Source organism: Meles meles, chromosome 9 (assembly GCF_922984935.1).
Source record: "Meles meles chromosome 9, mMelMel3.1 paternal haplotype, whole genome shotgun sequence".
Classification (NCBI taxonomy): domain Eukaryota; kingdom Metazoa; phylum Chordata; class Mammalia; order Carnivora; family Mustelidae; genus Meles; species Meles meles.
The window spans coordinates 41,082,786-41,106,192 of NC_060074.1; the positions used below are offsets into that span (position 1 = coordinate 41,082,786).

Consider the following 23,407-nt stretch of genomic DNA (forward strand, 5'->3'; position numbering starts at 1 on the left):
GAAGCACACGCAAGCCCGGTCTGCACGTAGGGGTGGGGGCCGGGGAGGGAGGCTGTTACCTGGACCAAGAGCTTGAGGCGTGTGATCCTCTGGAACGGCAGGATAAGGAAGGAGGACAGGGGCAGCCCCCGGCACTTGGGGTCCAGCTCCAGCTGCGCAATCAGCTCCCGAAAGGCTGCCTTCTCCTGGCTGGGGCACACAGACATGAGAGTCGGTCTCTGGCTCGCAGAAGGCGTGTGTCAGAAGTGCATCCACGGCCTTGGAGGAACCAGACGGCCCACGGGCACGGGACACACGCTGATTTCTTTTAACGGAAGATAAACTGCTCATGTACGAGCCAAATGACAACAATGGCTTCACATGCCTGGGCCGTGAAAACTTCTCAGGATGTGTTCCGTGTGGGAAGGTAAGAATTCCTCGTGTGGCGAAGTCCATGACTCAGACGCAGGATTTGGTGATTTACCCAGCAGGGAACTGTGGCAAGGTGAACCCACGTAGTGACAGGAACAGCAGCAGGCCGGGGACAACGGCCGCGGGGATGTCCTGTCTGCAGGTGGCTCGGCAGTGGGGAGCAGGGGGCTGCCCTGACGCGGGCTCCAGGGACCCTGGGTGGCACGTCAACAGGGACCCGGCTTGTAGCCTTCCCCTCGGGCCCAGACACTCTGTGCCTCCAGGGACGCACCGTGTACCTGCAGCCCTGCGAGGCCAGGACCCCGTTCTCCTGTCTGCTTATCACCTCCACGTCTGTCCCCGAACTAGCATCCTCATTCCCTCGAGTCCCAGTTTTCAACCCCCAAACGTCGAACACCAAACCCCGGAATGCTCAAGTTTGAAACCCTCCACAGTTAGCCTTGACCGCAAAGCCCAGGGGAGAGGAATGGCCAGAGGGGACCTCTCAGGGGGACCTCTGGTGCTCCCCAGTGGAGCTAAGAACACATCACGGGTTCAGGTGTCACCAAAGTGTGAGGGAGTCAAAAGAGGCAAATTGACTGGAAAAATCACCTCGTCATCCGAAATCCCAGGGAAGCTGAGAAGTGGGCAGATGAGTGACAAAGTCAAGGGCGTTGCTGGAAGGCCACAAAGGCGCCCCCTGCTGCCCCATCCCTGCCTTTGGCTCTAATTCAAACCATCTTCCCTACCTCCTGGGCCACAAGGGGCCCTTCCCTCCTCAAATCCCCTTTTCTTTTTTTTTTTTTTTTAAAGATTTTATTTATTTATTTGACAGAGAGAGATCACAAGCAGACAGAGAGGCAGGCAGAGAGAGAGAGAGGGAAGCAGGCTCGCCGCTGAGCAGAGAGCCCGATGCGGGATTTGATCCCAGGACCCTGAGATCATGACCTGAGCCAAAGGCAGCGGCTTAACCCACTGAGCCACCCAGGCGCCCTCAAATCCCCTTTTCTAAGCCTCGCAGAGCTCAGCCCAGCCATTCCAGACACGGGTCAGATGGGCGCCACAGCTGATGGTCTTGGGGTCAACACTTCTCCAGTGACCCTGCAGCCCCTGGAACGTGCCAGGCTTGGAAAGCGCCAGGCTTGGAAAGCAGGGGTCCTAGGGCCGTGGCTCGGTGTCCCGGTGGGAGGAGCGACAGCCTGCGGGGGCGGGGGGGGCAGGGAGAAGGGAGGGGAACACACACTCACAGCAGCTGCTTATAGGTCCTCTCCTGGTAGGTCTGGTTGCTGACGTAGGTGATGTACACCGAGAAGTGGTTGGCCGCGTAATGGTACACGATGTCGCACACGTCCGAGATGACAATGTTCTCCTCCATCCGTCGCTCCAGCTCCAGGAGAAACCTGCGGTGGGGGATGGGGCAGTGGGCAGCGGCTCAGGTGAAAGGCGCCTGCACCGGGACGCTCAGGACACATGCCTGCCACCGGGCCTGGCATGGGCAAGGCCACAGACACGGCAGGACGTGAGCCCCACACCAATGGCACCTTTGGTCCCACTAGGTAGTCAGTTGTCCCGTGTTTTTAGGTGCCTAATAGCATCAGGAGTGTTTTCAAAGAGAGAGAAAGAGGCCTTATGTTTAACAGACGTACTGATGTGCCCACAGACGAGGCAACGGCGGGGATTTGCCTCAGCAGGATCCCGTGGGTGGTGAGGAGGGCTGGGGACCCAGGCCAACCCAGTGCCGGGCTGGGGGGCTGGGCTCGTAGCACTGGTGTGTCTGTTTCTGCATGTTTGGAATTCTCCACAACAAAGTGTAAGTAAACACATAAAAAGACGCAGTGAAGCGGCAGAGGCCAACGGGTCTCTCAGCAGCGGTGCGTCCGAGCCCCCGGGGCGGGGGGCTGCCAGGAGGAGGTGGTGTCCAAGCAGGTGAGGAGGGAGTGCCTGGGGGGGTTCCGGGAGTGCGCCTCCGGCCACATGGCAGCTTGACATCTGAACACGCACGGTTGGACCCGAAAGCTGAGTTTTGCTCTTTGAGCTGTGGACTCCATGGCCCAGCGGGAAGTGGTCGGCAGATGTTCTCACCCAGCAATGAAACTGGCACCCTTTCCTTCTTTACCAGAATCAGTGAATGGCTGTTCATTCCCCTCCAGTTAAGCTCCTCCCATCCTTCCCAGGCAAAACAGAAGCGCAGTTCCAAATCAGCGCTAACACCATCTGACTGGAGGGAGGAGGTCCGGGACATGTCAAACCGGGTTTTAGGACACCAGTTCCCACGGACGCCCCTGGACCCGGTCATGGCACCTGCCGCACACCTGCCTGACAGCGGGGGACACGAGGAGCACGTGCGTGGAACGGGAAGGGATCTGGAGGCAGCAGGTCTGCTCAGGGGGGTGCGACCGGCCGTCCTGCTGGGGGGGGGGGGCAGGTGGTTGGGTTTATGTATTTATTTCTATCTCACTACAGATAATTCCAAACACACAAAAGCAGAGAAGCCGGTATAACGGGCACTCGCTGCCAGCTTTGGCCGCGCCCCAGGTGAGGGGAAGTTTTTGGAAGCCAGACCCCATGAGGCCCAGAGCAGGGGGCTCACCGCTCGCTGACGGCCATAACGTCCAGGACGTTGGAGAAGAGGATGTGAGCCTCCGACGGGTGCAGGATCTTCTTCAGACGCTCATTCTCCATGAAGTGAGACACGAGCAGGCTCAGGCTTTTGTAGTAGGAGGCCTCGGACGTGACCAGCTCAAACATGGCCTGTGTCGGGACAAACAGGCAAGAGGAGGGCCTGGGTCACCTCCCGGGCCTCACCTTGCAGGGGGCGTCCCAGTTAGAGATGCAGAGAGAGGCAGGTGTGTGCAGGAAGGGTGCTTCCACGGGCGGCAGAACCCCCCCACCCCACCCCGCACTAAAGGTAGTGAGACGGTGCTCTGGGCTCCCTGTGCTGAACACTGCAGACCACCTAACGCCTGAAACACGGAGTAGGCAAAAACCCAATAGGGCAGTCATCTACCAGCGCCCCAGCTATTGTCTGGGGAGAAGCATAGGGTCTCCTGGTGCAAAACAGGTGGGAAGGTCACTAGGGAGGAACTCCTGCCCTTACACGCCCCCAAGGAGGGAGGGAAGGGTCCAGGCCACAATGTCAACCACCAATACCAGCAGGGGGTGCAACTTACATCTTTAACTTGTCTGAAAATTGAAAAAATGAGCATCTATTATTTCTTTCATAGTCCAATTTTATAATGTAATCGATAAAGCAATGTTCATTTTAAAAAAGAAAAAGACATCCGGAATCTAATAAGGTTTTTGGAGACACCCTTATTCGTAACATGACTGTTACCTGATCGTTGAGACTTTGCCCGTGACAACATGAGGCTCTGAGCTCTCCAGCAAGGAGCTTCTCCTGAGTGAGGGCTCTCGCTCCCGGCTCAGCTTCCCCTCCCAACCAGCTCACAAGCCAACCGAGGACCCTTCCTGAGGGCAGGGTTAAGCCCCACAATGGCTGCCCAGAAGGGATGTGTAGTGGGGTGAACTGTGGACCCCCACAAGCTGTGTCCATGTCCTAAGCTCTGGCCTATGAATGCGAACTGAGTTGGGGACAAGTTCTGTACAGAAGGATGTCAAGGATGTCACCCTGGATCGAAAGTCTAAATCCAATGACAGGAGTCTTTATGAGAGAGGTATGGGACACAGGAGGGACGTCTGACACGAAGGCAAGGGAAGAGGCCGTATGAACACAGGCAGAGCTGGACAGGCTGCCCTGTGAGGCCGCAGGCAGAGTGGGGGTTAAAAGAAGGGACGTGTTGGGGCGCCTGGGTGGCTCAGTGGGTTAAGCCTCTGCCTTTGGCTCAGGTCATGATCTCAGGGTCCTGAGATCGAGCCCCGTATTAGACTCTCTGCTCAGTGGGGAGCCTGCTTCCCCTTCTCTCTCTGCCTGCTTCTCTGCCTACTTGTGATCTCTCTCTATAAAATAAACAAAACTCTAAAAAAAAAAAAAGAAGGGACGTGTTTTTAAGTTGGGGACACACAGTGGCATACACCTGCCCAACAGCAGGGACAAAGTTCATAAGGAAGTCACTCCAGGGGTCACCCCATCACAGAGCCTGGGCCACTGCAAGCAGAGAGCCCCCCAGGCACCCTGGGGTCTGCCCCTGACCCAGGCAGACCGGAGCCGGGCCGCAGCCTCTCTGGAATCATTCCCGAGTCATGGTGGCCTGTATTCAGTGGACGAAGCCACAGAAGGCACATTCCTCCCATCCCACCTCGCTGGCAGCCCCGACGGGATGCAGGGGGCTTCTCGGCCAAGGCCACTGACATGGAACCACATCCTGCTGCTAAGTCTAAGTTTCCTAAGAAAACGTCAGGCTGTCGAAGCTTGCGACTTGTAGGCAAATAGAACTAAAAACACCGGCAGCTGACACGGACGAGTGTTGCAGAGAGGAAACAACACCGTCCCCCACCTGCAGCCCCACAGAGAAAGGCGCGACTCCCAGAGGAACACACGTGAGGCCCGCTGGGGTCCCATCCACAGCCCCTGCGTCTAGTCTGCTGGGCTGGGGCCAGGGCCGGGGTCCTCCAGTGGCTGGGCCTGACTTGCTGGTCACGGACACCAGCTGTGCCCACCGACCACTCTGCCTCCTCCGCCGACAGGCCATTAGTCGCCCGTGAAGTCTGTGTTTCCCTTCATTTTATGTCACGTTATTTGCACATCAATATTGCTATTTTTCCTCATCGATACCGTTTTACTCTCATTCAAGTCGCATGGTGGCAGCGCGGGGTTGACAGGGATCTGGGCCCTGTCTGCTCCCCAGACCCCCTCGCTCGCTCACTCACTCATTCACTTACTCATTCACTTATTCACTCATTCGTTCACTTATTCTCACACTCGTTCACTCATTCATTCACTCAATAATTCACTCATTCACTCACCCCCTTGCTGGCTCTCCCATTTGCTCCCCTGTTTACTGAGCACCTGTCTAGGCCCCAGGCATTCAGGGGTGAGCACGGCCAACTCCCTGACACCATAGCGCTTGTGTCCCAGGGGGTGGGGACAGAGCAGACAGGAGTACAGCTGTCCCAGTCAGGCAGTGAGGAAGGCCACGGAGCAAACGGGGAGAGGTGTGTGTGTGTGTGAGAGACTGCATATACGACTGACGGTAAGAAAGCGTATGTGTATGTATGAGAGCATATACATATGAACGAGCGTGTGTATGAATGAGCATAAGAATGTGCACGTGCGTGTGAACGTGTGCAAGCATGTGCGTGTGTTGCTTCCCGCAGGGCACTCCTTCCTGAGAACACCACTGCTCCGCGGCCGGGATGTTGAGGCCTCCCCTTTCCCACCACCCAGCTGAGACCCTGGGCCTCGGGTTGGAACACTCAGGTAGACCGACCCGGATTTTCCGAATCGCGGCTCGTCTTTCAGTGGTGCTCTTAGTGTTCAGTTGGATTCGTATTTGGTTTGATTTCTGCCAATACTCATGCTCCAGTTTTTTCCAGCCCTGCCACTACCAAGCCCCTCCTAGCTGGGTTCTCTCCAAGGGGCAAGAGCCACTCAGCTCTGGACGCCACGTGGGAGGGGCCAGGGTAGGTGGTTTTGCAGTTGCGGGGATGGTGGTGGGCAGCTGAGCAGTGGAACAGTCAAGGCTTCTGCCTCGGAGTTAGCCAGACCTCGGCCATGAATGAAAATTGCTTTATCCACAGTCCTCCGCTCTACCAACTGAGCTATCGAAGGCTCCGCTGAAAATTGCTTTATCCAGCTAAGCCTGTTTGCAGGCGCACAAAATGGGAACAACAGTCCCTAGCGGACAGTCCACAGCCTGGAGCCCGCCCATTTCAAAGCTCCTGCTGGACGCCCAGGGTCATTACCAAGCCGGCATCAGGGCGCTGCCCTCACAGCACTGAGCTCCACGGGATGGAGCTCCGGCCAGAGGGGTCAGGAGGAGTTTGTACTAGAAGGTGACCCTGGACGTTACAGTGAGCCCACTCCCAGAGGCGCAAACGCTCATGTGGAGAAAGGACACGGGCGCCTGGTGGGACAGTGGGGGCTGGTGGCCAGGCTGTGAAAGAGGGCCACGGAGGGAACAGCAGGCTCCTGTTAGCATTTTTGAGTCTGTCCCCCTGCCCGCTGTGTGGGCCAGAACCATGCAGCCCTGTTTTCCAGAGTCTGAGACAGCTGCTCCTGACTTCGGAACGTGTTCACCTCATTTCCCATGCTGGCCTGTGGAGAAGCCATGTCCAGCTCCCTGCAGGGCCACCCCACTGGGCCTGGAAGGCGCTGGATCCTATCTCTCTCAGTAAATTTAGATTTTTCCCCAAAGAAAGGAAACAACAGAGAGAAATCACTGATTGGTGTCCCGTCTGGGACCATCACCACTCCATGTCCCACGAGCCAGCCCAGTTTAGCTTCAGCCCACGGCATCTCCCCCTCCCTGGGGCCGTCCAGACACATGAATGCGGACCCCGGACCAGCACTGCACCCCTCGAACACAAGATACTCCGGAGACACAGAGAGCCAGGACCCATCGTTCATGCAGTACGGGCCACAGGGGCTGCTTGGGGGGTTGCTGGGATGTGGCAAGTCATCTCCGCACGGGGTGCGGAGTGCCCAGAGTTAGGACCACCTGGCCACGCTGTTCGAGCAATGAATTTGAAGAAACAAATGAGGCTCCAGCAATTAGCAAGGCAGAGAAAAGAGGAGGCGGGAACACCAAGAAAATCTGGAGGCACCCACGATCCGCTTCCGAGCCCAGAAAACACTGCTTGTTAAGAACTCAAGTTTCCTGACCCACAGTTGGGGTGACTGCAGATGGTTCAGCCTGTGTCATCCTCCATTGTCCAGAGGGGTCCTCAGGGTCTTGCCACCTCCTCCGTTCCCCACACCCCACTCCCAGGGGGCTACGGACATCAGCCCTTCGTTCTTCCACCAGCAAACCTCAGGCTGGGTGATTCCCTACCCTGGTCTTCACCTGCGCCGGCTCCTTGTAACTCAGGGTGGCCTAGGGAAGCCCCTCCCAACCCTCCGTGAGGCGTTCTGTCTGGCTCTGGATTGTTTGCGGCTTCCCGGACCTCAGTGCTCGTGAATTACAGCTGTCTGATGCCCTCACCTTCCCTTTATTACGAAGTGGTCCTGGGGCCTGAGTCACCAGGGCGACCTCTGTGGGGGTTGGTGTGGCATTGGCACAGCCAGGAAGCAAAAGCACCCCCTCCCCCACAGTCCCAGGTTACGGGGGAGGGGCGCGCCTCTTCCCAAGTCCCAGGCTCTTCCCAGGACAGGCTGTCCACGTCTGAGCTCCCATTTGAGTGGATGAAAGGAGCAAAATGGATCTTCTTAGGTAGCCTGCGTTTTCCCACCTGTTATGGACTGAACTGTGTCCCCCAAAACTTGTATGCTGAAGTTCTAGTCCCTAGTATGATGTATTTGGAGATGGGGCCGAGGAAGAAGTCATTAAGGTTTACTGTAAGGACTGGTGTCCTTACAGCAGGCTCCCTGCTCCCCACACTCGGGGCAGCCTGCATCTGTTTACAAGAAGAGACAGACCCCAGGGATGCAAGCCGAGGACGGGGGTCCCACCAGACACCAACGCTGCTGGCATCTTGATCTCGGACTTACAGCCCCGGAGCTGTGCGCAATCCATGCCTGCTATCCAGCGACCTGGTCTGGGGCAGTCGGTGAGGGCAGCCTAAGCCGGCCAAGGCACCACCAATTTCCCATCCAGCTCCAGAAATTCTGGCACTCTCCATCCTCCCGGCCGCCCTCGTTTGCCAGCCGAGCCCACCTGAACTGGAGGCTGAGGCCACAAGCCCCCTCCAGATACCGGACACACACCTCTCAAGGGAGTCAGGGAAAGTCAGGCATTATTCCCAATCACTGGAGTGAGGCCCGAGACCACAGTCAAGAGAAAGGAGATGACCTCTGTGTCACCGGGGCCACTGAGACCCGACAGAGGACTCCTCACCGATTTTCTGTCAAACAGCATGTGCTGCTTCCCAAAAGTCACACCAAGGGGAGAAAGTTCATTTTGCAAGAACTCAGGATCTTCCTGTTGCCCCTCCCTTGCCAAAATGAGGCATCTTTCTCTCTAAATCCAGGAAATGCTTGGCCACGCTCCTCTCTTAGTGACTATGCTCCTGCTCAGACAGGCGGGAGCAGCCCTCACCTGATGGACGGAGGTCTCGAGTGTCCTTGTTCTCTCCACCTTGTCTGTGCAGGATTAGCACAGACAAATGGCCCCTGGGCGCTCGTCCAACACCCAACAGGTGACTAACCCCTCACTCAGTCCTTAATACAGCCCTGGAGGTCTCCCAGATTGTCCCCACCAGGCAGAGGTGGGCGCTAAGGTCACACGAAGGTTCTGCTCCCCAGGCTCCCTGCTCCCCACACTCGGGGCAGCCTGCATCTGTTTACAAGGACACACTGTTACAAGGACCATTAGCTGCGTCTTATGTTCATCCTTCTTTCTGTTGGCCTGGACAGCCAATATCCTGTCTCCTTTCCTGGATGGCTTCCTAAAGCAGCTCATACAGAAAACTCAATGCTCCAGAGGTTTCCTGCCCACCTGCTAAGAGCTGGGGACCACCAGACACTGGGGACCCCGAGATGACCAAGACCCACCCCCTACCCCTTGGAGACCCTCTGCTTAGGACACCTCAACCGCAGGGGAGCCCAGCACATTGGCTCACTGGTTCCACAAACATGTCCCAAGAACCACCTCCAGGACGTGACTGGGCTCCATGCTGGGGACACAGAGGGACAGAGGCATGCTGTCACCAAGAATGCAGCTTGGGCATGGCCGATGACAGTTCAGCAGTGAAGTGGGAGCGCAGGGGAGGGGGCTTCGCCTCGTCAGTAGCAAGGGTTCTGGAAGGGGCTGAGTCAGAGAACTAGAAGAGTGAGCTAAGCAAAAGTGGGGAAATACCGATGTTTTTCCACCTGGTTCCCTGACCACAGGCGTTTGTGAAAATGCAGATCCCCAGGCCTCGCCCCAAACCCACACACAACCTGTCTTTGAACAAGATGCCTAGGTCCTCACGAGGCATGGCAGGGACCGAGTACCTGGCCCCCGAAGCTTCCGCAAGTACCTTTCTTTCTTCCTTGTCCCTCAGAGTCCTAAGTGTTAGGGCACCTGCCCGATGCCTGTATTTCCTGTTAGTACGTTTGCTTTTAGCTGGAGGGTGGGAGGGGACAGAGGGAAAGTCGGGCCCTAAGGCCAGGGGCTTGGGGTGTCCTTCCTGGAGCACCAGACTGCCCCAGAGGCTGTGGGGACGCAACCCACAGACAGCTTGGTTCGGACCCCACGGTCCAGGGTGCACACCCCACACCATGCCAGAGGGAGTGATGGGACCTTGTTCTGCCGAAGGCGCGACCTCATGCTCCAGATGCTCGGTCCCTGTGCACAGATGGCCAAGCTTCTCTCTCCTCAGGGGGTGTCACAGAAACCAGGGAAGAGGTGACCAGGCCCTTCCATCAGAGGCCGCACCTGCTCTTGGCTTTGGGGCCTTCAGAGTAGCCCCTCCTCGTGGCAGATTCACGTCCACGCTCCTGGCTGGTCCCCCTCTCCTCGTAATGGCACAAGGCTGGGCTCACTTCTGTGCCTAGCACAATAATCCACATGTCACAGGCATTCAGGCAGCCGGAAGTGACTCGAAAAAGGCTCTTAGTAACGAACAAGTTCCTAAGAGTGCCTCTTTCTTTCACAAATGATGATGAAGTCAGATTCCAGAGCCCATGCCTTGATCAGCTGGTCAAGGTTGCTGCACGTCTGGTCCACGTGGGAAACGCAAGGGGGGGACAAGGCTGAGCGAGTTCGCAGGGCGGGAGCGTCACAGGGCGCGGTGACAATGACCCCACCTTGTTGAAGCAGGCCTAGAGCTCACATATGAAATTCGAGCTTGCCAGCAGCCCCTGGGAGCCCAGTGCCCCCCAAACCACCAGCAGTCCAAACCCAATCCTCTGCAAGGGTCACACACATCACAAACACCCACTGTTACGTTTCCTTCAGATGACCTGGTTTAGTAAGATGATTTATGAAGAAATTTACACTTCTGGACGCCTGGGTGGCTCAGTCGGTTAAGCAACTGCCTTCAGCTCAAGTCATGATCCCAGGGTCCTGGGACTGAGCCCCACATTGGGCTCCCTGTTCTGTGGGAAGCCTGCTTCTCCCTCTGCCTCCCTCTGTCTGTGTTCCCTCTCTCTCAAATAAATAAAATAAACAAAAAAAAAGAAAGAAAGAAAAAATTTACACTAAAGTGGGTTAAAATTTAAAACTATGTTCAGCCTCACTCATGGGTAAGAGAAATGCAAATTAAAACCACAACAAGATATCACTCATGATCTAGCTCATTGCTCAAGACAAAATGATTGGCTAACATACAACGGTGGTGCTGAGCCCACACCCTCCAACTGAAGTGTGAAGACGGTATCTTCACCAGATTTAGAAGAGCAGGTAACTTTTGGGGCGCCTGGGTGGCTCAGTGGGTTAAGCCTCTGCCTTCCGCTCAGGTCATGATCTCAGGGTCCTGGGATCGAGCCCCACATCGGGCTCTCTGCTCAGCAGGGAGCCTGCTTCCTCCTCTCTCTCTCTCTGCCTGCCTCTCTGCCTACTTGTGATCTCTGTCTGTCGAATGAATAAAATAAAATCTTTAAAAAAAAAAAAAAAAAAAAAAAAAAAAAAAAAAAAAAAAAGAAGAGCAGGTAACTTTTAACTCCACAGTTCCACTGGCAATTCCCATGGAACTCCACTGTGTGGGTTTCAGTCTTAAATAACACTGCACACAATGTCCTTGATCCACAACATTTTTTAAAAAAGTTTTTTAAAATTTATTTGAAGGAGAGAGATCACAAACAGGGGGAGAGGCAGAGGGAGGAAGCAGACTCCCTGCTGAGCAGAGAGCCAGATGTGGGGGTAAATCCCAGGACCCTGAGATCATGACCTGAGCCGAAGGCAGAGATTTAACTGACTGAGCCACCCAGGCACCCTGATCCACAATATTTCTAATTGCAAATGCCCATCAATGGGGGGTTGGTTAAATAAATTATGGAACATCAAAGACAAGAGAGATCTATAAAGCTAACAACAACAACAAAAAGAATGGGCGTTCATTTGGGCTGGTGCAGAAAGATTTTCAAAATGTTCCACCAAGTTAAAAAAGAAAGCAGGGGGCAGAACAATCTAATAGCAGGTTCACTGTGTGACATGCAGACGCTGGCCCTGGGGTGACAGGCACAGAGAGACTTTTTCACTGTAAACCCATTTACTCTCTTTTTGCACCTTGTATCAGGTACATAAATCATTTATCCAAAGGATTCCTTTTAAAAATGACAAATGTTGGGGCGCCTGGGTGGCTCAGTGGGTTAAGGCCTCTGCCTTCAGCTCAGATCATGATCTCAGGGTCCTGGGATTGAGCCCGGCATCAGGCTCTCTGCTCAGCGGGGAGCCTGCTTCTCCCTCTCTCTCTCTGCCTGCCTTTCTGCCTACTTGTGATCTCTGTCAAATAAATAAATAATCTTAAAAAAAAATAAAAATGACAAATGCTAACATCTCTTTGTTAGAAGGAGTTACAGGTGTCTGTCATAGGACAGGAGCTGCCTGGCGTTCTGTGTGATGGCTCCTGTCTGTGTTCAATCACAGGCAGAGTCCCTGCCCCTCCGACCAGAGACTCATTTGCAGAATGGTTAAGCTTTATCCTAAAGAGACAAGGACGTGGTTCCACGCAGGCTGGTGAGCTAAATAACAATCATGATTGAATTTCTTGATAAAAGTACATCATATGGGGTGGCCTGGGTGGCTCAGTGGGTTAAAGCCTCTGCCTTCGGCTTAGGTCATGATCCCAGGGTCCTGGGATTGAACCCTGAATTGAACCCCGCATCAGGCTCTCTGCTCAGCAGGGAGCCTGCTTTCTCCTCTCTCTCTGCCTGCCTTTCTGCCTACTTGTGATCTCTGTCAAACAAATAAAATCTTTAAAAAAAAAAAAAAGGAGTACATCATATGGAGGGCACCTGGGTGGCTGAGTCCTTAAGGGTCTGCCTTAGGCTCAGGTCACAATCCCAGGGTCCTGGGATCGGGCTGCATCAGACTCCCTGCTCAGCAGGGAGCATGCTTCTCCTTCTCCCACTCCCTCGCTTGTGTTCCCTCTCTCTGTCTCTCCCTGTCAAATAAATAAATAAATATCTTCAAAAAAATAAAAAAATTTAAGAAGTACATCATACTAAAAACCCATAATTTTCTTCTAAAATGGATAGTTTTCTTAAAAAAAAAAAAAAAGTACTGGGGTTCCTTGGTGGCTCAGTGGGTTAAGCCTCTACCTTGGGCTCAGGTCATGATCTCAGGGTCCTGGGATGGAGCCCCGCATCGGCCTCTCTGCTCAGCAGGGAGCCTGCTCCCTGCCCCCCCAAACCCCAGCTCTGCCTGCCTCTCTGCCTACTTGTAATCTCTATCTGTCAAATAAATAAATCTTTAAAAAAAAAAATTTGAAGTTGTGAAAACGGGTTGAAAAACAAACCAAAAACAAACAAACAAACAAACAAACCTGTCCCGTTCCGGGGGCTGAGCAGGCGCGAGTGTAGGAGATCCTGACAGATCCCCTAGCTGGCCTGCCCCAGATAACCATGGGGTCCCTGGCAGGACGAAGCTGGAGGTCCTGTCTGGGCACATCAGGGCTGTCCTGCTGCGGGTAAGGACCAGCCCACGCAGGCTGCCCCACAAGAGTGTCTGTGTGACCCTGTCTCCTTGGAGATGCTCAAACTAGCCTCCCCGCTCACTTTTCCAGCACACCCAGCTCACCAGGATCAGGGACCAGACAGAGCAAGTCTGTCTGTTCTATCTTGTTTGCCTCGACAGGTTCCAGGCGCTCTCTGGGACACAAGCCACGCCAGCCGCAGGAGTGACCACTCCTGGAGCCTGCTGGGGACGGCCCCTGCAGGTTCTCCATTATCTCTCAGAACCCCGGCATTAGCTGGTGAGAATCAAGTACTGTCTGATGCTTCTTCCAGGGAGATGCCTGACCCCTCCCCCAGTCCTGGTCCCTCCTCTTTGCTTTTCAGTCTCTTTTCAGGATCATTCCATGGTCCACCACTTTGGTGGGGGGAGGCCCTGCCCTCCCCACGCACCCCCCCCCCAGCCTCGTTGAATGCCCTACTCCCTCTACCACCGCTTCCCGCCCAACCTTGTCATTTGAATATACGTCTGGTTATTTCTCAAACTGTTGTGTTCTCAGACAGTAACTCCAACACCAATCCAAATAGGGGGGTAGGAACCAAGAGCTTCGGAGTAAGTTTAAAAACAAAAATGAAACCAAGAAAATCCTACCCGACATCTAAGACAACACGTTCCGATATTAGCTACCTAATTTTTACTTAGAAAAGGAGGGAAACGTACAATTTTATTCTTCAATCCTGATTCTTCAATGACTGAGTAAGACTTGGGCCTACCAAAAGGCCATCATTTGGGGGTATTTTCCTTGTGTGAACAGTAGTTCACTGCAACATGCTGCTTTTGTAGCTAAGGAGAAAGAGATGTTCCAACAACAGATTGAGCTTTGGGGAACAAGTTGCCTGACTTGCTTTGATAAATGAGATCTAATGCAAAAGTCAGATTTTTTGGAACAAAAAAATTTGAAGATCTCACTGTTGTGTCCCTTGCCAAATATTAGCAAAATAGACACTCACATTAAGCTTTTAGAAAAATAAACATGAAAATCAGACCAAGGGCGCCTGGGTGGCTCAGTGGGTTAAACGTCCGACTCCTGGTTTTAGCTCAGGTCATGATCTTAGGGTCCTGGGGTCCAGTCCTGTGACCAGGTCTGCACTCAGCAGAGAGTCTGTTTGAGATGCTCTCCCTCCCATTCTGCTCCTTCCCCCACCCCACCCCACCCAGCTCATGTGGGTGTTGGGGGTGGGGAGTGTGCATATGCGTACTCTCTCTCTCTCATAAATAAATAAAATCTTAAAAAAAAGAGAGACCATAAAGACTTAGAGCAAGAAACATGGAAACCTGTGTGTCCTTATGACTTGTTATTGCATATGACTCTATTTATTATTAGGTAACCCTAGTTATTGAAATTTCTCTATCAGATCCATTGGAAATGACAAAAACGTAATTTATTACATCTATTTCCCATGCCAGTTCTACTATAGATGGAATGTTCTAGCCTGTTTTTTTTTTTTTTTTTGACAGAGATCACAAGTAGGCAGAGAGGAAAGTAGAGAGAGGAGGAAGCAGGCTCCCTGCTGAGCAGAGAGCCCGATGCGGGTCTAGATTCCAGGACCCTGGGATCATGACCTGAGCTGAAGGCAGAGGCTTTAACCACTGAGCCACCCAGGCGCCCCTAGCCTGCCTTTTTTTTTTTTTTTTTTTAAGATTTATCTATTTGACAGATAGAGATTACAAGTAGGCAGAGAGGCAGGCAGAGAGAGAGAGAGGAGGAAGCAGGCTCCGCGCTAAGCAGAGAGCCCGATGCGGGGCTCGATCCCAGGACCCTGGGATCATGACCCGAGCCGAAGGCAGAGGCTTTAACCCGCTGAGCCACCCAGGCGCCCCTAGCCTGCCTTTAAAAAAAAAAAAAGATTTTATTTATTTATTTTATAGAGGGAGTAAGCACAAGCAGGGGGAGGGGCAGAGGAGGAGGGAGAGGGACAAAGTAGACTGTGTAGCCCAGAGCCGCCAGCCATCATAGAGCACAGCCTACTACCAACCCAGAGATCATGACCTGAGCGGAAACCAAGAGTCGGAAGTCCAACCAATCCCGCATCCAGGCGCCCCTCTAGCCTGCCTTTTAAAAACTCAATGTGTTGTACATATTCACCCATTTTATTCTTTGAAAACATGTTTGTTACATGTTTTGCCTTTGTACACTGTCCTACTAAATAATTCCCCTATCATTGCACATTTCAGGTTCTTCCTGCCATTTTCCCCCTGATTTCTGCTGGAATGAACATCCTAATAAATAAGTACTTGTGCACTTTTCTGATTATTTTTCAAAATTTATTTCTAGGAATAGTAACACTAGACAGTGGGCAAACATACCCTCGTAAGGGTTTGGTACAAATTTTGCTATTTTTTTTCCTATCAGCTGTTTGAGAATACTCATTGAAAAATCCCCCAATACCACGTTTTAAATATATTTACATTTAAGTCTCTGCCACCTGAAATGCTTGTACCTCGATGTTGTTTTAATTTGAACCTCTTTGATTAAACCAGTGAGTTTCATTTCCCCCCTCCTTTTAAAAAATTTAATCACTGGCCACTTGGAGTTTTCCTGAGAATTGTTTTGTCCATTTTTCTTTGGGATACTCATCTTTTCTTGTCGATAGAGCTCACTAATTGATCAAGACCTGGGTTTGCTGAAACCTGCTAAAACAACTAAGTTTTGCAAGTTTATCTTAGAATCAGCCATCTCCCCGAAATGCCTAATAAAGATCCAATACTTCTGACCCCCTCCAGATTTTTAAGTAGGCAGCCATCACTGGAAGGTAAGGATGTCTCTGACTGCCCTTCTTTACGGTTATCTCTTATTTCTTTTCTTGTTTTGCTGGACTGGCTAGAACTTCTAGGTCAACATCAGCATTTAGCAAGCTTCCCTGTCTTGCCTTTATTGTCAGCAACAATTCTTCATGAAATGTGATCTTGAGATACAGACCTAAGACACTCCTTTTAAATTTTAGAAAGTATCCTGAGTTTTGTTTAGATGGAAATAAATGTGCTACTTCCCTTTTCAAGGTCTTTGAGAAGGAGAAGCTCAGGGTGTTCTTCTCCTCTGGCCTATTGATATGATACATTTTGGCCCCAAACTTTATACCGTCTTTGCATTCATGCGTAGGTGCTCAAAGCATGTTATTCTTTTTTCTTTTTTAAAAGATTTTATTTATTTATTGGAGAGAGAGAGAGAGAGAGATTGGACGAGTGTGGGGGAGGAGGAGAAAAGGCAGAGGGAGAAGCAGACTCCATGATGGGCAGGGAGCCCAACACAGGGCTTGATCCCACGACACTGGGATCATGACCCGAGCTGAATGCAGCTTAACTGCTTAACCGCCTGAGTCACCTAGGAGCTTCTCAATGTACATTATTCTTCTAATGTACCTCCAGATTTGATTTTGTGTTTTATGTAAATTTTTGCCTGACGTCACAGTGAGACAGACCTTGGTTTTATTTTGGGGGATGTGTGGGAAAGAGTGCTTACTCCATTAGGTTGAACAGAATGAGGACCATCAACCTGTTTCTTTTCCTTCCCCCTCCCCGTTTATAATGTTTTAGTTTTTAAATTAAGATGCAGTAAAACTGACTTTTGGATGCACAGCTCTATGAATTTTAACACAGGTATAGATCATTATAATCACACTGTCACCAGGACGCATGAAGTAGGTCTATCACTCTAAAAAGTCCCCTGTGCTATCCTGTTCCGGGCACACCCTCCCCACTCTCCTCCCTGGTGACCCTGGATCTGGTCTCTGTCACTGTAACTTTGTCTTGTTCAGAACGTCCTACAGATGCGAACACATAGTGTGTAACCTTTCTGCTTTCTTTTGCTCAGCAACATGCCTTTGAAATTGACCTTAGCTGCGTACATCAATAGATCTTCTTTCTAGTACTAAGTCTCAGGCCATTGTACGGACATTCCAGAGTCTGGTTATCTGTCTGTTAGAGGATATTTGGGTTGTTCCCAGTTTGGGGCTATGATGAATACAGCTACTATAAACATTCCTGTCCAGGTTTCTGTATGAATTTTTATTTCTATAGGATAGCGTTTCTCCACCTATTTCTATAGGATAGCGTTTCTCTACTTTTGCTCCCCAGGGTACGGCCAGCTAGGTCTAGAGACATTTTCGGCTGTCACAACTAGGGGTAGGGTTCTACTGGAATCTATTAGCAGGGATGTTGCTAAACCTCTTACAATGCACGGGAGACCCCCTACCCACCCTACAACAAAGAATGATCCTGTCCCAGATGTCATAATGTTCTTGAGACGCTGCGCTAGGTTCTTTAAGAAGGGATGATCCCTGCTCTATTTCTTGACCAACATAGTAGCCACCTGTGGCTCCTGAAACGGAAGTTAGTTTAAATTACATAGAATTAAACGTTCAGTTCCTCAGCTGCACCAACCATATTTCAAACGCTCGACAGTCACATGTGGCTGGTGACTTTGGAGGCCGCAGATACAGAACATGCCCAATGTCGCTCTAGACTACTCCACGGGACAAGGGACTCCTCTGTGCTTTGACCGCTTGGCACAACTCAGTCATCTGGGTACAACATCTCTTTTGTAGATCTTTCTGGTTACCTGGTATATATTTTGGTGTTTAGAACATTTTTAGTTTTGAGTCAATTTTTGGTAGCTTTTATTTTCCTAGGAAGGCATGAATCTCATCAAGACACTTAACGTGGTGTCTTTTGATCTCCACCCTAACTGCTTTCCTTAGGACTTTGTTTGTGTGTGTATTTCCCCCCTGAATGTCTCAGAGCGGACCTCTGAGTTCAGTTAATTTTGTACTTATTCCTTATTTAGTAATTAAAGCACATAAGTCGGTCTGTCCTGCTCTTTATCTTCTTAACTCATTTATCTTTGTGACCCTGGGCTGCAGGTACTAGGATTATCCCAGTTTTACAGATAAGGAAACAAAAGCACAGAGAGGTTAAGTAACTCCCCCAAGGTCACACAGCTATGAAGTAGCAGAACTGGCATTAAAACCTTGCTACGTCACTTCTCCTATACTATTGGACGAAAGAAAACATTTTAAACATATTAAAAGAATGTAATAGCCAGAATTTATAAAAAGCTGCCATCCATCAAGAAGAGAAATATAAACAACCCAATAGAAAAAGGACAGATGATAAGAACAGGCAATTCATAGACAAAGGCTATGGACATTGGGGAGGGGAGGCGAACCATAAGAGACTATGGACTCTGAAAAACAACCTGAGGGTTTTGAAGGGTCAGGGGTGGGAGGTTGGGGGAACAGGTGGTGGGTAATGGGGAGGGCACGTTTTGCATGGAGCACTGGGTGTTGTGCAAAAAGAATGAATACTGTTACGCTGAAAAAATAAATAAAATGGAAAAAAAAAAAAAAAAAAAAAAAAAAAAAAAGAAGTGGAAACAGCCAATATACATATGAAAAGACACCCAATTTACAAGTCAACAAGGACCTGCAGGATAAAACGGGATAGGGTATTTTAGCCAACAGTTGGGCAGATGCGAATAAACGAATAAACGAACAAACGTGAAATCAACCAACTGGGCTGGGAGGCTTTGTTGTCGTATGAAATTTGTCCTGCCTTTTTGAATAGCAACTTGGCAGTGTCCATCACCATGCATTTATTTATTTTTTTTAAAGATTTATTTATTTATCTGAGAGAGAGGGAGAACACAGGCAGGACCTAGAGGGACAAAGGGAGAGAATCTCAAGCTGACTACACACTGAGCTTGGAGCCCTAAGTGGGGCTTGATCTTACGATCCTAATAAGATCATGACCTTAGCCCAACTGACTGCACCCCCCCAGGTGCCCCGTCCACCATTTAAACTGCACTTCCCTCTGGACCAGTCAGTTTCCCATGGGCACACCGAAGCTGTCCCTAATCAGGCTCCCCACATGGCCACTGGCTGAGTCAAGGGCACGGTTTCCCGGCAAAGCTGTGCGGGATCCGCTGAGCACCCTGGGCAGTGGCTACCCTCTAGGCAGCACCCACACACGTTCCTCTCCCCACGTGGGAGCTGCCTGTGTTGTCCTTGCTCTTACTCGAGGCCCTGCACTCAGGGTACACTAGTTCTCATGAAAACCAAGTTGAAGGCTCTACGGGGCTACAAACCAAAATCAAAATCAAAGGGTTGTTGAGCAGAACAAGTGTAAATACAGGGGGAAGCCTCGTAAAGATCTATAAGGATCTTGTATCTTAGAGTCTTCCTAAATGTCTGAACCCCAGAACCAGATTGTGCATTATAGCTATCCTTTCTCAGGAGAGGTAAGCCAGGCTTGGCGAGTCCTCTGGTCAGAAGCCAGGAGCCAAGAAAAGGCCAGCGGCACATGTTTGCACTGCATTTTTAATTTAATTTACTGCACTGCATTTAAATAATGAAAACCTATTAATGAGTAGCTTAATTTTAAAACATTTAAAACTAAAGTGATACCTTTATCAATGTAAAGGATACCTTTAATAACACTAAACAACCCGTTGCCTTCGTTAACTTATCCTGGATTCCCCCCACAATATAATGGGTCTAGATTTCCAATCAGTTGGAGGATTTCTATCTTCTCATGGAGGATTCAAGCAGTTTACACTCATTACAACTGATACATTTGCTACTGACTCTGCCACCTTATTTTATGCGATTTTTCAGGGGCTTTTTTACTGTTTGCTTTTATTACAAAGGCCCTGCTCTCTCTGCTTTTAGCCTTGTGTATGTCACAGAAGGCATATACCTTGTTTTAAGCTTAGGGTTTATCTCTAAGCTTTCCAAAGGATTTAAAACCTTTACGTCTCTAATTATCAAGGTAAAAAAGAAGTATTCCCCCAGAAACCAGTCTTTTTTCCTTGTTCTGGGGACCAAAAAAAAAAAAAAAAAAAGGCCCTGTGATGGTAATACTGTGTGAAGGAAGCCAAATACAGAAGAGTATTATCTAATTCCTATTACAGGAAACTCAAGGTTAGGGGTGGCTGTCCTGTCAGCAGCTGGGGGTTTCCCCAGGCAGGGGGACGGACGACTGCACGGGGACTTCTAAATCCATGCATTCTGGCACCTTCCAAACAGTTGGATTTCTCGGTTCAGCTCCCCCTGCCTCCGTGGAGATGTGCCCCACGTGCATCTTTCCTCTTGGGGGCAAGTGGATTCTTTGTGTCTCCCCCAGGATTTTTTTTTTATTAAGATTTTATTTATTTATTTATTTATTTGACAGAGATCATAAGTAGGCAGAGAGGCAGGCAGAGAGAAAAAGGAGGAAGCAGGCTCCCTGATGAGCAGAGAGCCCGACGTGGGACTCGATTCCAGGACTCTGGGATCATGACCTGAGCCAAAGGCAGAGGCTTTAACCCACTGAGCCACCCAGGTGCCCCTCCTCCAGGGTTTTTGTACAAAACTAGGAGAAGCCACATTGGGAACAGGTGACTACACGATATTCACTCCGATGTTTCATGAGAAACTCCTGATGCAGCCATTTACAAATCCCTGCTCCCGAGTCCCAGGGAAGTCAAGTCACCACGGATCCCTCCTGATCCTCCCAGATAGGATGCGGGCAGCTCTGCACAAATCCAGCCCCCACTCCCCCCAACCCCCCAAGCCTTCCCCAGCAGCCAGCAGGCGCACCCTGGTCAGCAGTAGCCTCAGTCCTGGTCATGAGCAGTGGGCTCCAGTTACTCTGACTTTTAAATACAGGAGAGGAGCAAATGTTCCTACAGATGGCAGTGCAGGAGGGATGGGGGCAGAGGGGTGTTTAAAGGAAGGCAGGACACCTGGGGCTAGAAGTTTGAGGACAGCTCTAAAGGGGTGTGTGAGTATGGGGGACAGGACACAGATGAGGACATGGCATTGAACCAAATCTCTTCATTTCCCCTCTACCTCCGCTTTTGGAATTTCACGGGGAACACGCATGTGCACAGTCACCATTCCTCCCCACCGTTCTCTCCCCTTCCCCTGGATCGGCAGCGCTCCGGCCGCTCTAGACCCAAGCAAACTATGCCCCATGGGAATGCGTACGCAGATTTCTGAGCTCCCCCTTTCCGTTACTGTAACCTTCTCGTGGATCATTCCTCCCACTAGCAATAAACCGTTGGGCAACCCAGCGCTCTTGCCTCAGCCTAGCTGATGGGCAGGGTCTACCGGGCCCATCGAGAGAAGCAGGGAAGTTTGGCACCATTTCTCTAGGTCACCGTGCCCAGGTTTTATGGGCCTCCGGAAGAAAGCGCTGAATGTGAACCTCGGGGGACTGACTTCCTTCACAGGCTCCGCGCGCCAGCGTCAGTCACCGAGGGCCCCAGGCTCACGTGTGCCCGCTGCAAACACTAGCAACTGGGCTGAGCTCCCTTACAAGGTAACAAGCTATTTTTTTGTCGCCTGTAAAATAATGTGAATTTCCCTGAGCGTTCTGGAAGGCTAAACCTTGCCAGGAATTCTGGTGAGCCAGCGGGGGGCACCTCCCCTCAAAGAGGAAGCCTCACCTCTGTTGGTTAGAACACCTGTGCCTTCTGAAGGGAGCTCCCACCCAGGGCGGCCCTTTACCTCCTGCAGTTTGATCTCCTCGGGCTGGAGGATTTCCAGCACCCCGCTGCTCTGGATCTCCGGGAGATCCTGCCAGAGGTTAAATCGTGAGTGGGGGTTACTGAGCAGGCAGATCTGGGGCAGAGCCTTCCTCTCGGGTGGGCTTGCTGGCTCGTCCTCCTCCTCCTCCTCCTCCTCGTCCTCCTCCTCCTCTGGAGTCTCCTCGCTGGCTGGGGAGCCATGAGCGTTGGTGTGTATCTCTGCGTCCAGCTGCCTCCTGGTTTCAATTTCTTGGAGTGTCGATTTATCTCGGTATTCCTGATACAGGAGCCCTGAAATCAGATAGAGTTGTGATGAAGAAAAGGGAAAGATTTCAGGGGAAGATCTTCCCCTGAAATCTTTCCCACTCTCTAGGTCAAGATTCCGTCCTCATCGCCGGTAGGTGCTGCACCTCTTAGAATGGAAAGCCAACCCCTCGCCTGGCCCAGTGAACTGCCACTGTCTTCATTTCTTGGCAATGATCAGCAGATGGAAGTTCTTTCCAACAAACAGAGAAATCCCTGAACGCATCCAGAATCCAGTCACACAAATATACGCTTTCCCCACACATACTTGGCAAACTTGTTAGCAAGAGTCTAGAACCTGATGTGTTAATAACCAGTGTGCACAGTTGACGGAAATGTCCTGATTATGTTTCGACATCCCAGCGGGATGTTTTCCCTAGCCTTAAATGCTTCAATATTAAAATCTGAGTATGTTCATTTGTGAAATGGGAGTAGTTGTAAATTCTCATTTTGAAGGAAAAACCAATAGTTCATCAGCCTTATGATTCAAAAGGGAAACATCCTTTTTTTGCTTTTACAGTTTCAAACTTACTTTCCTGACCAAATGTACTTAAAATAAATGCGTTCTAAGTCTCCAAGGAGACTTGGGGGTACATATGAATCAGCACAAAAGTAGCATCTCCGGAGGGAAAACCCATTTCAGACATCCTGGTTTTGGGGTGGAGGGACTGTCTTTTCACAACAAAGAAGCCTCAGGGGGAAGCAGGGGAGGGGGGGTGGATCCGGGCCCAGGCAGTTGGGGGAGGGGAGCGGGGGGGGGCCAGGTGGGAAGGGGGTCAGGCCCCTAAGGTCTTATCTGACGGCCATGCCACGGAGGTCGCAGTCTATCCCATGGGCAAGACGGAGGCCCCGAGAGATCTCAGACAAGCAGTTCTGGTCTCCGTCTTTGGGTGGGTGTGGACAGGAAGAGAGATCCTGTATTAATTCCCTAAGGGGTGATGATGGAGGGCTGAACTGCATGTGGGGGCAGGGGGGTGTGGAGGGATAGAGCCACGTCCCTGGTTCAGGGAACACGGTTATGGTAGAAGTCGGGTCCCGGGCACTGCCTGGTGCTGGGGGATGGGGGGAGCGGAGAGATCCAGGGTGCTCCCAAGGTGCCCCCAGCTGGAGAGGTCCAGCAGGCAGCTAGCTAAACATACTGGTTTGGACAGCAGTCGGGGTCCCTGGACATGTCTGCCTAAAAAAACAAAGATATTTTCCCAGGAAAATTCTAATTGGGATAAATGTACCCTTTGTAAAGCATGTTCGCAAACAATTTAGTCCAAACGTCAGCAACCCAACCGTTCCTTTCTTACCTCCTTGTTGAATATATCTAAACAGGAGACAAAGGGAGAACAGAAAAACAGACTAGGTTTGATGTCCTGAATGTGGCCAGATCGACTGTATTCATGAACAGGAGCCCCCTAAATCTGCCCTGGGGCACTTATTAGTGGGCTTCCTGTGCTCCATAAGCCAAAGCCTTTATGGTAAGCGCAGCATTTCCTTTAAAAAATTAAGA

At 51.1% G+C, this 23,407-nt stretch overlaps 1 protein-coding gene across 3 annotated transcripts in view; it reads right to left on the reverse strand.

Annotated features, from left to right (window-relative positions):
- The window catches only part of NGEF (neuronal guanine nucleotide exchange factor), a 101,636-nt gene that overhangs the window by 8,675 nt on the left and 69,554 nt on the right, over positions 1-23,407 (reverse strand). For all 3 annotated transcript variants that reach the window (XM_046019449.1, XM_046019451.1, XM_046019450.1), the window contains 4 exons: positions 21,587-21,897; positions 2,981-3,141; positions 1,638-1,790; positions 60-189 (listed from right to left, as the gene is read on the reverse strand). In XM_046019449.1, the coding sequence (XP_045875405.1) occupies positions 60-189; positions 1,638-1,790; positions 2,981-3,141; positions 21,587-21,897 (755 nt within the window). The remainder of the gene's footprint in view (positions 1-59; positions 190-1,637; positions 1,791-2,980; positions 3,142-21,586; positions 21,898-23,407) is intronic.